This window comes from Nothoprocta perdicaria, unplaced genomic scaffold (genome assembly GCF_003342845.1).
Source record: "Nothoprocta perdicaria isolate Ctin4 unplaced genomic scaffold, notPer1 scaffold_39, whole genome shotgun sequence".
NCBI classification, from domain to species: domain Eukaryota; kingdom Metazoa; phylum Chordata; class Aves; order Tinamiformes; family Tinamidae; genus Nothoprocta; species Nothoprocta perdicaria.
The window spans coordinates 203,187-218,781 of NW_020455632.1; the positions used below are offsets into that span (position 1 = coordinate 203,187).

General features: G+C 38.4%; 1 protein-coding gene across 2 annotated transcripts in view; it reads left to right on the plus strand.

Annotated features, from left to right (window-relative positions):
- Positions 1 to 2,155: 2,155 nt before the first annotated feature.
- Positions 2,156 to 15,595, plus strand: part of CD2AP (CD2 associated protein) — a 64,608-nt gene continuing 51,168 nt past the window's right edge. The window contains exon 1 of one of the 2 annotated variants that reach the window (XM_026044876.1): positions 2,156 to 2,191. In XM_026044876.1, coding sequence (XP_025900661.1) covers positions 2,176 to 2,191 — 16 coding nt within the window. In that variant the 5' untranslated portion in view covers positions 2,156 to 2,175. Of the gene's footprint in view, positions 2,192 to 6,883; positions 6,901 to 15,595 lie in introns of those variants that run through there. The other variant, XM_026044877.1, reaches the window with a different exon arrangement.

The following is a 15,595-nucleotide window of genomic DNA, read 5'->3' on the forward strand; positions in this document are numbered from 1 at the left end:
GTCATTATCTCAGTTTAAAGTCATTTAGGAATTCATTAAGGGTGGGGACATTTTAACAGAGTGCTGTCATCAAATGTTGCTGGAGAATTTGTCAGCTTGGCCCTTGCTAAGGTGTACGGTGTATGGAGGTATGAGGTGTACAGCATACGGAGGTATGCAGGAGAAGGGTACGAAAAACAAGTCAGGCATAGAAAGTTCTTCATTGACGTTTTCTGCCAGTTATTAATTTATGGACTCTCTCAGCAGTGTTTGCATTTTGACCATATCTTTTAATAGATAGCAATGGGCCAGCCCTGACTTCTAAAAATGGGGTCAAAGAGGAATGTGGCTTTTGGCCTCCAGCTTCCTGTGGCAGTGAGACTCTCAGTTCAACAAGAATGGGCTGCATGTGTGTGTGGGAAATACTTCCTTTCTTTTGGTTAGTGTTGGTTTTATTTATTTATTTATTTWTTGGTTGGTTGGTTTGTTTGAAGCTGCTGCTTGATGGGTCTGACWTCTTTGTGTCTTGAGAAATGGGAAATACTTCATTGATGACCTCTTTGTGCAGCTCTTGTCTTACAGGTTTACTTTGTACTCGTCAGTTGTTTGGTTCATAGTCTTCATACTGTTGCTGTCCTCTGTTCCAAATGCCATCCCTGTCAGACTGTGTGTTGGGTTTTTTTTGTTTTTTTTTTTAAATTTCTTGCCACTTTACTCTTTGGGTACTCTGCTATTGAAGTCCCGTTCTGCATAGGGGTGCAACAATATTTGCTGTCTTGGTTGGTTTTATTTCCTTATTAATTCCTAGTGCTTTATTTCACTTAGATAAGATCTTGCCTTTGACGTCTCTTCACTTTCAGTGACCTCCTTTGCTTTGTTGTCTGACTGTGTTAACTTTTTTGTCTTTTGGTGAGTGGTGGTGTGTTTTTTTTCTTTTCTTTTCTTTTTTTTTTTTTTCTTCTGGTGCCCTACCCTGCCTGCTCCATTCCTATCTGTCCACTTGTCACCGCTTTGCACTTCCTGTCACTTGTTTCCTCAGACACGCTATCACACGTGACTGCTTGCCCAATATCTCCCTAACCCAGTTTCGTAAAAATGATTTCTTAGGAAATCAGAGGAATGAAAGTGCCTAAATTAAGTCATCTTGACAGAAGTGGGGAATCAGATGATTTTATTGTTGGATATTTGGATACTTAGATATTTATAGTGTTGCCCTAACTGTCTCTGTGTCACCTATTTGTGTTTAGCCTTTCATTTTTAATGGGCTTCCTTTATGTCTTTAATGTAGTTAGATACCAATAATGTTCAACTTTTCCCTCACTCTTCACCTCCACAATTTTCTTTCTTCTATAATGAACTGTGAATTTGCTAACAGTCTGAAATGTGCTCCATCATCAACGAAGGTAAAGTCATCCTGTGCTTTCCCTTATTTTCTTAAACATGCARTGAAGATAATTCTGTACAATTGCATCGCTGTGACAATGAACTTAACTCTGCTCTTTTTTTGTTGTTGTTKTATWTTTTTTTTTGTTTTGTTTTGCCCATGGCTATCTTGTCACAATGATTGCTGAGAGAACTGGAGTACTAAAATGACCTGTTGCACTACCTGTTTTATAGAGTGATCACTTCCTATGTTAAATAGTAGTGTAACAAAGATTTACTTGTTATGTTAGCCTTSCTTGGAAGAGGAGGATCATCTAGATGACCTCTGTAGATTCCTTCCAACCTAAGTTATTATGTGATTCTTAGAATAAAGTTATTACAGTCAAACAACAAAGTGACCCCACAACAAATTTTTACTTTTCCTAATAGCAACAAATACTTTTGGTTGGGATTTCATTTTATTGCTCTAGTCATATTCGTGATTCATTGTCAAAGCGAAATGTTGCATTTTTTTGGATTTTGAATGAAGTGAATAGATGAAGTAAGCATTATTACTAACAATACTAGTAGGCAGAATTATTTTTGGTGAGATAAGTCTGCATCTAATTTCTTGAATTATTTTAAAAATCCTCATCTGATTTTTGAAGAATGATAAAACGCATTTTAAGTYTTCTGTTAACTTGTGGTAAGAATATTCATGTGGAGAATTTTCCCTTTAACTTCAGCAATTTAAACAGTGCTGTCCTGTGATGTTACAGGAAAGAAAGTTGCTGATATAGTTCTCTGGAAAACGAAGCAGAGATCTGTCTGCTTATGTGTCTTAAGGCAGGTGAGCTTGGTTTGTGAATGTGTAACCTGTATTGAGTTTAAATTTGCTATTTTGTTACGAATTCAGAGTAAATTCTATAAACCTCTTTAGGTTAACCAGATACCCTATTGTTTTAAAATATTTATTTAACTTAAGTAGTGTTCTTCCTTTTAACAGTACCTGAATCACCAGGAACACAATACTCTTCTGACAATAGTGAAGACAGGTTTTAGAAACATATAAATAGTTTAAGAATTAGGCAATAAAAGATAATCTCCTTTTGCTTCTGCTGCAGCCATGTCTTGACTACTACGAACAATTTTTGTGCATTAGAATTCTCAATGGTATTCTGATTTTTATTTTAGTTTTAAACTAAGAAGTGGGTTTTTTTTTTTTTTTTTTTTTTCCAGAGTTTCTGGAAAATTGCCTGACTTGCCATTTAAAGAAGACTCTAAGTCATTAGTTTTTACCTCTTGGGCAGAATTACTAAATGGTCATTCTTACTCAAGCATTTCTGACTGTATATGAGTCTTGATTAATTTTGATTTCTGGATTAGTTGTCAGCCAGTTTGGTTGAGGAAGTAGGTTGAGGAAGTTGATGGCTGCATCAGCTGGACGCAGAAGGGTAAGGATGCTACTTACAGCATTGCCAGTTAATACATCTTTAGCATTTATTGAAGTAAAATCTGTTAGAATCTTGCAACTTTAGCTCTTTGAGTTCAATTGTGGATTTATTGGAGGTATAGCAGTTTACCTTAGTCATCTCATACAGTTATTTTCTCCTTAGTTTTTCCTTAGCTGGATTATTTCTGTATTATTCTGTTTTTTTTTTTTTTTTTTTTTGGAATGCCACAAGTCATTACTACACACAATGTATGTTTTTGGAACTGAGAAGTCTCCATCTGATCACTTGTTGAAATGAAACTACTAGTCTCATAAGGTTTTCACTCTCTAATAAAAAGAATCACATCACTTTTCTGAATTTGCTTTAGTATTTGGTTTGTGTGTAATCTCTCTTGTCCCGAAGTCGTTCTGTGAATGCAGTTTCACCTTGTGCTSTGTTAGAGATAACTGTCAGCTGCTGCCGAAACGAGCCAGAGCTTTGTGGTTCTCTACTTCGCTTGCTTTGGCTCTGTGGTTATGAGGCCACAGTGTGAATTGATAAGCTGGCCCTTGTGGGAGGAACTTCTTTTTGGCAGGTTATTTTTTCACCCTGTCAGCAAGCTGAATGGCCTTACTCTGTGGTTACACTGTCTCCTGTGCAAGAAAGGGATGAGAATATATTTCAAGAGCCAGGGAAGGGAGAGAATTCGTCTTTTTTTTTTTTTTTTTTTTCTCTTTTCCCCTTCATGTTAGCTTGTAGTTACTCTTGATCTAAGCTGAAACCTCTTTATCCCATATGTCTGTTTCAATGGTACTTTATAGTGTCTGTGATCCATCAAAGTGGTTATATCATGTTTCTTGTTTTTCATCTTTAAAACACCTTTCATTCTGCTTGTTCCCTGCCCCATTCATTTTAGCCAGGCAAGTATCCTTTTAAACTTGCATTCCCCTTTATTGTCTTATTAATGCCTTAAAGGGAAATTAGTTTCTAAACAATTAGATCTTGCTATTCAGTTACTTCTCATATTTTTGCATGTTTTGCATTCTATCTTTCTCAGCAATGTGTATGTTTTGAGAGTGGGTTAACTAGCTTGAATGTGGTACGTACAAGTTTTCATCTGTTCTTTTACCTTCTAATTTCTCATGGTTGACTGAAACTTAATGTTCCTGTCACTTGACTGCCTTTATACTTTTTTTTGCTTGTTTAGTGCTGTCATAAAACAATAAATATAAGATTCCCTTGTAATTTGAATGCAACTGTTAATGAAATATAGTGTGAAAACTAATTGACCAGGAAAGTACCTGATTCATCCTTTCTGATACAGACATGCCCTTTGATGCTGCCCTGATCAGTGCATTCTTTAACCTTTCCTTTTGGCAGATTTAGAGCTCACGTGTCTGAAAGGATAGCCTGGTTCAAGAAACTAGCCAGAGTTAAATCACGCTCAAAGAGAACCAGCTGGCTCATTTGGCAGGAAGCTGAACCGACACACCCTGCAACAAGCCTAATTTCTAGACCAATGTGAGAGAAGAGGTATCAAGAGCAGACAGTCCCTGGGAATGAGTGGGGAGAGGACAAGTGCAGGGTTATTCATTTCTGTGACATCCTGAAATTGTTGATGTAGGTGTAACTAACTGTATTCTCTGTAAATGGCCAAAGCAAATGTTCCTGAAGAGCAGACCAGTCTAGCAGGTTCAGGCAGTAGTTGAGTGAAGATTTAACAGATTTAGCTAGATTTACCAGCTGCTTCGAAGTATCTGCAGAATTTCAGATTGTCATCTGAAGAGTAATCCATGGATAGTTTGAAAGATCCTTATACCTTTGAAAGCCTCAAGCAACAACTTTTATTTATGTGATTCACAACTGTTTTGAAGACAGGTAACATGTAGTGCCATTCTGAAGTTGGAGCAATAGATATGCTTAAGGGAGTAATTTATAGGATAAAAGTGAATATATTATTCCCCTACTGCTGTGGTTGTGTTGGATAATAAAACAGGTCTTTCAGAAGAGTTTTTACAAACACCATAATATAGTATTTTGTTAAGAATAAACTGTTATAAACTATACTATTTTGCTTTTGGAATCAAATACAGTCCTTCACATTTCCGAGCCAAATTATGCATGGTGCTGAAAGCACAGGAGAAGAAAAGAGAATGTGTCTAGAAAGGGCAAGACAATTGTAGTTTTTGATAAGTTTATGGTAGGATGTGCTTTTACTGTGACCAGCACTTATTTAAGAATGTGATACAGGGAAACCACCGCAGATGAAGTCCTCTGTGGCATGTACTGAAGGAGTGCTTAAAGGTGTTTCATGTAACTGGATGGATTATGGGGCTGTATGTAAATGGAACCAGCATTTTTTTCCAAGTAGAAGCCTAATTGAGCTTGCCTAAAATTCATTTTCCTCCAGTTGCAGAGGGAGAATTAAAAAAAAAAAAAAAAAATTATTTCAACTGTTTTCAGATGTTAGCATAAATACATATTATTAAAGTAGGTGTATCTTTGCAGTAGGACTTAGTATGCAGTTTATCCCATTTTTTTGCAGTTCTGAGTAGTGATTGAAATAATAAAAACCTGACCTAGATATCTATATAAGGTGATGTAACATTAACGATTCTCTCTTTATTTTTCTGTGTCACTGGGTTGTCAGTCTTTTGCCTGGTAATTACAAAAATGCAAAGACACAGTCAAAARGATTTCCTTCATTTGTTTTTCCTTCTTTTCTCCTCAGTCTCCTGAYTGGAATGACCGATATCTCTTCCCCCAGACTACTTTTCATAATATTCTGTAATGTTCCTGCTCCCTTCTCAAATTCTTCAAATACCTACAGTTCTGTGTTCCTGTCAATTAGCTATGCAAGAGATAACCCATGCTGTKGCTGTTTCCAAGCTGCGTTTTTGCTGATTAGGCAGCCAGGAGGTTACAGAAGAGCAGTGCTGTTGGGGTTGTACAGAAGTCTTCCACAAATTCATGCTTGGGTACTGAGGAAAAAATGGTCTGACTTCAGCAAAATTCTGAGTACTTGGCACGGAAGTGGTCATAATACGAGCAAAAATGAAACTCGGGTGTTCTGTAGAACATTTCTTGGATACCTACCTAGATCTTAGATCTTGCTTTCTATTTTTTTTTCTTTGTTGCTATATTCTGGCCTCACTGTTCCTTTCRTAGTAAAAATGAGGAGAATATGGGGAAGTGCAGGCATCCTCACCGCAGTTCTTTGCAAAGATGTGGAGCAGATCTTCAGGAAAGCTGTTTTGAAGGATGTGAAGGAAAGAACGTGATTGGAAGCTGCTAGTGTGGTTAACGAAGGGCAAAACATGTTAAAAAAAGGGTTGTCTTCTGTAATAAAACCTGGCCCTATGGACAAGGGGAAATTAATATTTCTTTTATGGGCAACACTTGATTTTTTTTTTTTTTTTTTTTTTTTTTTTTTTTTGTTAGTCTCTCCTGTGTTTTGCAAATCCCGGTGTGTAATCCAGGCTCATATTGGTGCAGATTTGGGCCTGCCTGGTTTCATAGCAGCTCTGTAGAAATGACCCTGGGAGCCTCCCGGGAGGGACAAGTCGGCAGCCAGCCCTTACATCAATAAAAACGCCCTGTGTGCCAGACTGCATGGGCAGGAGAGCAGCAATCAGGACAAGAGGAGGGATTGTTCCCTTCTGCTTGGCATTTGCAAGGCTGGAGCTAAAATAATACAMATCTAAAATATTGTGTCCAGTTTTGTTCCGCTTTCCCCTCAAGTGCAAGAGAGATGCCAACAAACTGGTGAAACATGGTTAGGAGGTTGCTGCGTGATGTGTATAGAAAGTTTGCTTAGCCAGAACAAGAGAAGACTGGAGGTAAGGGAACTTAAAAGCAGATGAGAGAGTAGGAGAATTAGAGAATAGGGCCAAACACTTTCCAAATGTGTAGTGGGAAGACATGAGACAGTTGTTGCAAGTTGCATCCCATTGGAATTCCCATTGTCAGAGAAGAAAAGAAAAATCACTTGGAGTTGAGTGCTGGAACAGGTGCCCGGAGACGATTGTGTAATCATCATCCTTGAGAGACTTGCAGAATTTGGCTGGGAAAAGCCCTGTGTGACCTCATTTAACTTGGGAGTTGGCCTTGCTTTTAACAATTTGGAGTAAGTGACCTTCAAAGCTCCTCTAGAACCTGGTCTTTCTTTCTTTCTTTCTTTCTTTCTTTCTTTCTTTCTTTCTTAGTATTGCAAATCATGCTGATTTAAATTGTGATTTTTATAATCTTATGCTGAAGTTAATACGCAATAATAAGGTATATTTTAATTCATCTAGATGCAAGTTACAAATAGATATTTAAAGGACTCTTTAATTAGAGTCTCTTCTAGTTTAGAAATTTAGAAAATCTTCTAATTTTTGGGACATAATTGAGCTAAAGAAGCAATTTTATTTCATTTAATTTAGTTGAAATTCTAGGGTACCCTTGGGCATTCACAGGTTTTATCAACTTTTGTTTAAAAAAAAAATCTGTCACCATAAGGATTTTTCTGTGGTTTTTCAAACCACACTTTTTTTTCTTACGGACTAAAATTTCCACACTAAAATGTAAATTGACTTCATTAATGCAGTAATTAGTATGGGTCATCCTGACTGAACAGGAAGCCAGAGAGAAACACTTGCCTCTGTTTTAATGCTAAGCATATTTTGTGGTTTTTGAAAGGACCCAATCTGGGACCGTTTGTGCGATTGCATCATTCCTGTTTTTGAAGATGAGGGGAACACTTTGTGCATGCTCCGTATGATGCTTTCAAGTTTCCATCAGTTTAATTCAAAGGCAGATTTTTGCCGTGTTTGCAGGAGTTCTAGTTGTCATTCTGCATGGGCCAAATTGAAGGCCATCTATCAAAGCTTATTTGTGTTTTATTTTTGTGTTTTGTTTTTTTTGTTTGATTTGTTTTTAATACAGTGTGAAAGGAATTTTCATTTGGTTTTAAACTGAAAGGCTGTCAGAGGCTTTCTTGTTTTTGTAACTTATGAATTCATAACCTGGAGCTATGATTGTACTGCACATTTTGGCTAGATGACAGTCCTCAAAACTATCTGCAGGAGGAGCTGAAGCGTTTATACTACTTTTGTAACACAGAGTCTGATATTGAAAGAAGGAATCTTTTATATAATTCAAATACAAAAATATTTACATGTATAATCTCTGTTTTTTTCCTGCAATTTTGTAAGTACTTCTAGCTAAGATGAGCAAGAATCTTCTGCTTCAAATGTAGTTTTGTGAGCTAATTAGTGGGGGATTTTTCCAAAGAAATTGCTAAAGAACCTTTAAGTATAGTGTTGACAGTGATGCTTTTGTTGCGTATTTCGTGCTTTGGATGTAAATCTAAATGAGTTATGATCAGGTTGTTCTTTAGAGCTTTTTGGCATGGTCTCATTTTAACGGACTTGTAGTTCTGTGTTTCGTGACTCACCTCGAATATTTTGCCAAAAAGATATTATAAGATTAACTTAAGGGTAGGAAAAGAGGAAGAGATGCAAGTTTGTGTATGGAACGGTATTTGAGTCATGGCTTAAGGAAATGTGGGTGCCTTTTTTTTTTGTGTGTGTGTGTGTATATATATTATTTTTTTTCCTTTTCAGTCCCTTGTGCCTTTTCAAAATCTTCCCTATCAAGTTAGTGACAGTATTTACCTTTGCTGAGGAAAATAATTGTCCTTGATTGGGAAGCCCACCCTTCCTGCAGGTGTCACCTCTCATTTCCTGGCCCATCTGTGCTCAGAGAGGCAATGAAAGAAAGTGCAAGCAGCATAAAATGTCACTTTCAGCTGAACATAATCTCCTAGCTGAAGGATTTTGACCTCTTCTGTCCTTATAAGGTAGTCTGAAATACCTGTAGTTAATGCAGATTTTAGTCCAATGCATCTTCAGTGCCTTATCTTGCCACATTCCTGCATTTGGGTGTGTGCGAGGAAAATGTAGTGCTTCTTACTAATAGARGTGTGGGAGCAAAATAAAATCCATAGTTTTAGGGCGAGTTTACCAAGACACTTAAGATGTGTTTCTAATAATATTGGACAAGGCTTAGAGGCATCTTCCAGTGTCATTTTTATATTCAGTGAGGCATTTATATCTAAAATCCTTCTTTTCCCCAGCTGGCTAGTAATGATGTATATGAGTATATTCTGCAAGGTACATTTGTTTAATTCTGAGGGCATGTGTGGGAATGGCTTGCTTTTGGGGAGAGCATATTTTTAATGTTCATTAATATATTTTTAGATATTTTCTATCAGTTCCTGCAGAAAGTTAAACACAAGAATGCATGTTAGAGACCTGCAGTAGGAAAATGAGGCATGTATTTTTTTGTATCTGTAGTGTCTCAAGGGGTATTACTAGACAGGACCTCTGCTATGCTGTTTGTATTTAATTTCCTTCACAAATTCTTTTGTTAATTATACTGCAGGTTGAGAAACATTTTTTTGAGAGAGTTATTATTAGAACATGATTTTTTTCATGACTCCAAGCAGTTGAATTGGGAGGAAAGGCATACATTTTGTTAGTTTTCAGTTGTTCATTTTCTTAATTACTTCAGCCGCTTTTACTGGCCTATAAAATTAGGCATAATCTTTTATTAATAATGCACATTGAGGCAATTCTTGAGAAACCCAATTCTACATTCTTCAAACAAAAACTGCCAGGCAAATCCCAGGGTGGCTTCCAGACAGACCGGTACTGTAGTTAAAACCAAGGGACCTGTTTTTTGTCACTGTGTCTAAGTAGACTGTTATTTTTGTTCTAATTCTCTTTTTTAGGCAAACTGTTGCTGAAGTGAAATTGCTGGCCTAAGGAGAAAATGTTAGAGGTAGAAATGAGTGACATGGCCTAAAGCTGGTTACAGACCTAGTGCGGAAGAGTGGTAGACGGTCAAAAAAAAGAAGGGGGAACTTTACTCAAATTGCCCTACCGTTGACTGCCCAGTGAGTGAACAGAGCTGCTAGGAGTCATCCCGTCTGAGAGTTAACAATTGGAGTGTCGGGGGCTTAGCAATTGGGAGAAGGGTTCTGTGGTTAAAATGAAATCGCAGTCAGTTTGGCCTGCCAATTTGAAGGTGAAATAAAAATGTAGAATTAGAAGTATGGAGAAACTTAAGGCTCTGACAGATCATTTGGATCACCTATCAACTGCAGTATGTCTCTGAAAGAGAACGTACTGTTGCCAATTAGTGGTAACTTTCTTATTATTCATGTTACGCATTTAAAATTGTGGCAAGCTCTCCTTAAAAGACTTTTCTGTGCTTATCATTGCAAGGTGGATGATTTGGTGGGACTCCTTACTTTCCTTTTGGCTCCCTCTTTCTTTGTTCCGGATAGTAACTTCTGCTTTTGTCTTGATGTTCAAAATACTTAATCAAAATGGGAAACTGAGAATAGCTGCTGATGCTGAGATGTGAGGAAGTAAAGCCCCAAATGTGATATAGGGTTTTGTGAACATTGGATTTAGTGAGTCTTACAGAATATGTTTGCAAATTAATTTCTGGTGTGAATTTGTATTTCTTGTACTTCCATCCTAAAAACTATATATAGGACAACATATAATACCCATCCTGTAAGAATTGAAGGGTACTTTCTAAATTGATAAGTAATTTTGAAAACTATTGGATATTCAATGTCTGATTTTGTGAATGAGATGGCTTGTGATGTAAAGGATTTACTGATTACTTGAAGAATGCTTTTTAGATAAGCTTCACTGCAATCAGTGGTTGAAAGGACTTGGAAGTGAGGGATAAGTTTGGAAGACTTGCTTGTCCAGAAACCTAGAGTTGGGGATGTCACCTCAGATACAAGAATTCAGGTGAAGTAGAAAAGCAAGTATGAACTTAATCATGCAAACTTAATAAAAACATTATACAGACCTCATGTTACATCTTTGCCATGCCAGGGCCAAATGTGGGTATGGAAACTTAATTTTGGTTCAGTGATGCCACTGTTTTTCCCAAGAGATGGACCTCTCCATACTGGAGGCCAGTGTGCAAAGACAAGTCTCTTGGCCATGCTCAAGTGCAACTTGGGAACGTTGTGAGCTCAGGCTGGGGATGTGCTCTGCTAGAGAACTGGTAATAAAGTGCAGGGAGGTCTAATGGCCTTGTTTAAAATTCCGTCTGACTGTGCCGTGTGGCATAAGATCACCATTTTCATCTTAAGCTGCACCTAAACTAATAAACCTTTTGATGCCTGGAGTGAGCAAGGTTATTACTCTGCACGGAGTAAATTCAGCTTGGGCCCTGGTCAGATATCTGCAGGATTTCACGATGTTTCCTGAGTGTGGATTGACACAGTTGGGCTAGTTTTATCTAGAATTAACAATGGCCCAGTAGCTCCTTGGAGGTGTCTGTGTTGCTTGAAAGTAGTACTTGCTTGCTCAGCACCTGAGCTAATAAGTTCTACACCTTTAGCTTCTGTGTCTTTGAATAATCTACGAGTGAAAGATGATGGAAGCTTCAGGAATAGGAAATAATATTCAGCTTTGCTCTGAGCTCTGTATGAGGATGGAAGGTGGCATGACTGGAATAGCTCACTTGGGAGTAGGCACAGGTAGGAATGGCTCTGCTATGTGTTACTGGCATTTCAGCAGTGATACAGCCAGTGTTTGCTTTCTTTTTGAGCTATTCTGAAGGCAGAACGCCTTACACAGGGCAATTTATTCTTTAATTAGTCCTCATGAGAACAACTGAGGTGGCTCTGCCCAACTCTGCTCAATTGCAATGTTTGTTGGTCAATGTAGCGCGACCTAAGCTTACTAGTTATTGAAGGACATGGTGAGCTGTATTGTGAAACATGTAGACTACATGGCCTCTTCTAGTTAAGTAGGTTCTTTAATAGCTTGGAAAGCTCTTCTTTAAGTAAAAGTCTGGTGGATTCCTGTCAACTTGCTTTATTTAAGTATGATTTTAGTGTGTGATTTCATGGCAACTTTTGGCTATATGCAAAGCAATTAGTAGAAAAGGGTGAAAGAAAAATGTATCTGTGTTTTTATTTCATCCTAGTTTTAGTTTGGTCCTGTCAACTTAATGCCTGTTAACAATTAGAGTGTATTAAGGTTCCTGCAGGGATGCATATCTCTGATTTAATTTCATTGGAAAGATATCCATCTTAATTTCATGGGAGTGCTCCACATTGTGAACCAAGGCATGGTAAAATGAGGATGATTTGGAGATTCACTTCGAAGTGCACTCCTCATCTCGACTGTAACAATGAAGTAGATGTTGATCTAAGTCAATTTTGATGTGATCTTTTTCCTCTAACCTCACAGTGAACCATTTTAGGCAGATAAACCATGTGGAAAGTTGCCACTAATTTTTTTTTTCCTTTCCGTCTTTTTCCCTGATCTGACTTGCCATAAGGTTAAAGAAGTACTAATTGTAATACAAAGCAGGGGGAGGGTACCAGTGTCACTGGGCACAGAGGAGGCCATGGCATCCCTGGCTTAAAATGCCACGGAGCAAAAATTTTGCAGGTTTCGTTTTTGCACTAATAACTTGGCTGTCTTGAAAACCATCAGAAGGGAGGCTGGTGGAAATACTGAATAGATCCATGTGGTCAAGACCTATTCTGTCCATCCTTGTTCTCAGGATGATGTGTTTTGGGGTCCAAGAGGAGAGGAAGTGCCTACCTTTTTGCTTAAGTCTAGTGGCCAGAGTGGCTTCCTAAAAAATAGTAGATGTAGAGCACTTAGCTGCTCAATGTAAAGAAAACTCTTCTCTCATCTGTACCACAACAAAATACTTTAACCACTGGGATATCATTTAAGCTGCAGTAATGGTTGGTGTAAGTCAGCTTTCTCCTTCAGTCCAACAGCTGGTTTTGACTTAGTTGTAAAGAAATGAATGGTGGTTAAAATAATAGGATTATGTAGCTCTCTGTGTATTTGTATGTAATGCTTAGGATGTTAGTTTAGCTAGAGAGATTAAACATGTTTCTTAAGAGGGTTATATAACTGAAAATAACAGCACTATAAAGTTTATTTCAGACACCTAGCGACTGTTTGTTATGATAAATTTGAAAAATTAAATCCTGCTTTCTATCTTAACTGCAGTTCTGGCATAGTGCTTCTGGAGACCACACAACTTGCCAGGCTTCATATTCCAGTAAATGACTTTTCAGGCATATTTTCAGCCAGTTCAGATGAAGAAACATTCAAGGAGCATGGCGTATAATTCAAGTTCCCTGTGGGTTGATGCTAGACCCAGTCCCTCCAGGTCTGTTAAATGTTTCAGCAAGGCTTCCCAAATTATTTAAGAGCTTTATGTAAGGATTTCAGTCATGCCACCAATGTTTTTCTCTTTAGGACTATTAAACGAGTTTTGTAAGGGACTTGCTGCTACTACAGAAAGGTATCAGTTCTGATAGTATTSTAATAATCTTGAACAAGGTCCCAGAAATGTGAAATTGCAGTCCTTGACAGCAGTGTCTGACACTGTAATTTCTGCTGAAGACACAGGCCTGATATGATTTCAATATATTTTTTTGATTTTCCCTCCTTCCTGCCCCTCTGCTGGCGCTCTTGGGGAGCCACAGAAAAAAAAAAAAAGATGAAAAGTCTCAAAAATAAATCATCTAGTTCCATTGAATGCTCTGCCTAAAAACTGTCATGACTGGCTGACAGAAAGCTGCCACCTAAGGTAAATATTTGGCTTGACTTAGTCACAGAACAACTGAGGTTGGTGGCACCTCTGAAGATTGTCTAGGCCAACCTCCTACCCAGAGCAGGGTGAACTCAAGCACGTTACAAAGAGCCTCATCTAGTTGGGTTGTGAATATTCCCCAGGATGGGGAATTGGCAGCCTCTCCAGGCAGCTTGGTCGAGCATTCAGTCACTCTCACACTGAAAGTTTTTTTTCCTTCCTGTGTTTAATCAGAATTTCCTACATTTCAATTTGTGCCCTTTGCCTTTTGTACTTTCACTGAGCACCATGGAGAAAAGTCTGGCTCTGGTGTTTTTATTACTATTTCCCTCTTCYCACCTAACCCTCTTTTAAAATCAATCATTTCTACCCATGGGTAGGATCTACAGAGCCTTGTCCTTTCAAGTCTAAAGAATCCTAATTCTCTCATTCTTTTCTTAAATGTCAGATGCTCTGTGTATTAATCACCTTTGTGGCCTTCATGCTGGGCTTACTTGGTATGTCCATGTCTCTCAAACTGTGAAGCCAAGAGCTGAGCCCAGCAATCCAGATGGTTCTGTTGCTGAGGGGAAGGATCATTCACACAGAGAAGGAGTAGGAGGTAGTAGTCTGCGGGTTAAACAAGTTTCTCCGCAGTGCCCCAGATCCGAACCAGGAAGCAGCACACCTCCCAGGACAGGTTAGGTCACAGAGAGAGGCATCCTCATCTGCGGTCACTTGCTGCCACTGACTGCTGTTTCCTCGTGCTCTTACATGGTTCAGGCTCAACTGGATCTGATGTTTCCTTGGAGAGCTCCCAGCTCCTTGTCTGCTAACAAGGTACTGGGCCTAGTCCTGTGTTCCTAAATCAGTCCTATAGCAGTTCTGATTGTCTCTGTGGTAAGTTTTTTTCCGTAATATCATAATCAATCAGACTCTGATCTGACATGTCATCTTCTGCCTCCTCACCCCTTTCCAAAACCTGAAATGTGTGTGAGATGACATCTTACTCGTAGTTTTTGATTCTTAACAAAACAATGTTACTGTTTAACTACTAGAGGTGTAAAATAAATACTTTGTACAGAGTGGCAAGAGCTCTCTAATGGCCTATACTTGTGAATACTCATTCCATAGTCCCAGCCAGCCTAGGAGAATGCTGTCTTCCTCCCAGATGAGCTTTGGTCCTCTTGGATGTGTAGGAAAAACACAATTAATCACATAAGGTTCATACTCAAAATTGAAAAGGCTTTTTGTGTGTGTAAGACTCRGTCACTATGGACTTTTAAGCTACAAGGTGTTATTTTGACTTGGCTCCGAGATGAAGATATCTRTGTAAAGGGTGGAGGGAGAATAGGATAGGTGGTTCTGGTGGTTTGTGTTTCTCAGATGTTCTGCTGCATCTGGACAACTCTTAAGTCTTAGTTCACTCAGATACTGGACTATTTGGGTATCAGAAAAGTTACCTGCCCATTACACTGTCATCTAAATTGCCTGATCAGTTCCTTCAGCTGCTTGCTGGTCTTGAAAAGCAGAAGCAGTAAGTGTTCCTCATAAGGAGTATGTACTTGAGGCATATGTAGCTTCTTGCTATTTCAGTGGCTCTTCTAGAGAAACACAGAGGATGAAACTATCTTGACATTTCCCACGACCTTCCCTATGCCCTAGGGAGTTAAAAACCAGAGTTTAGGTCTATTTTGTGGAGGTATCCATGAATGTGTGGATGGATATTGCTGAGGAATGCAAGAGAAATGTCATCGTCTAAATTTCAAAACCAAAAATCGGTATTTGTGTGCTGCTTTGTGTCGCTGGAACATGGAGACTTCCTGCAGTTGTTGGCATGACAGAGTCTGTGCTTTACAGTCTGGGAAGTTGACCAAAATGAATGTTTTGTGTGTTTTGAGCACAAATGTAGAAATACTCCCTCAAGGAAATAAASAGGCTTTCAAAATAACTAGTTCATGTTGACACAGTGTGGTTATGGTTACTTTAATTCAGACTCTCCTGTGGAAAAAGGATCAGSTGTTTGGCAGTCTGGAGCATCCCTGGCCATATGGAGGTACAATAAGTGTTGAATCACTTTTCCCCATTTAACTCCATAAAACTACCTTTAACCTGTTTATTGAAATCTCATATCTGCTAATATGCTTAAAAATCCAGTTTATCTTGAGAGAAATTTTATTTTGCTACTTTTTACCTCT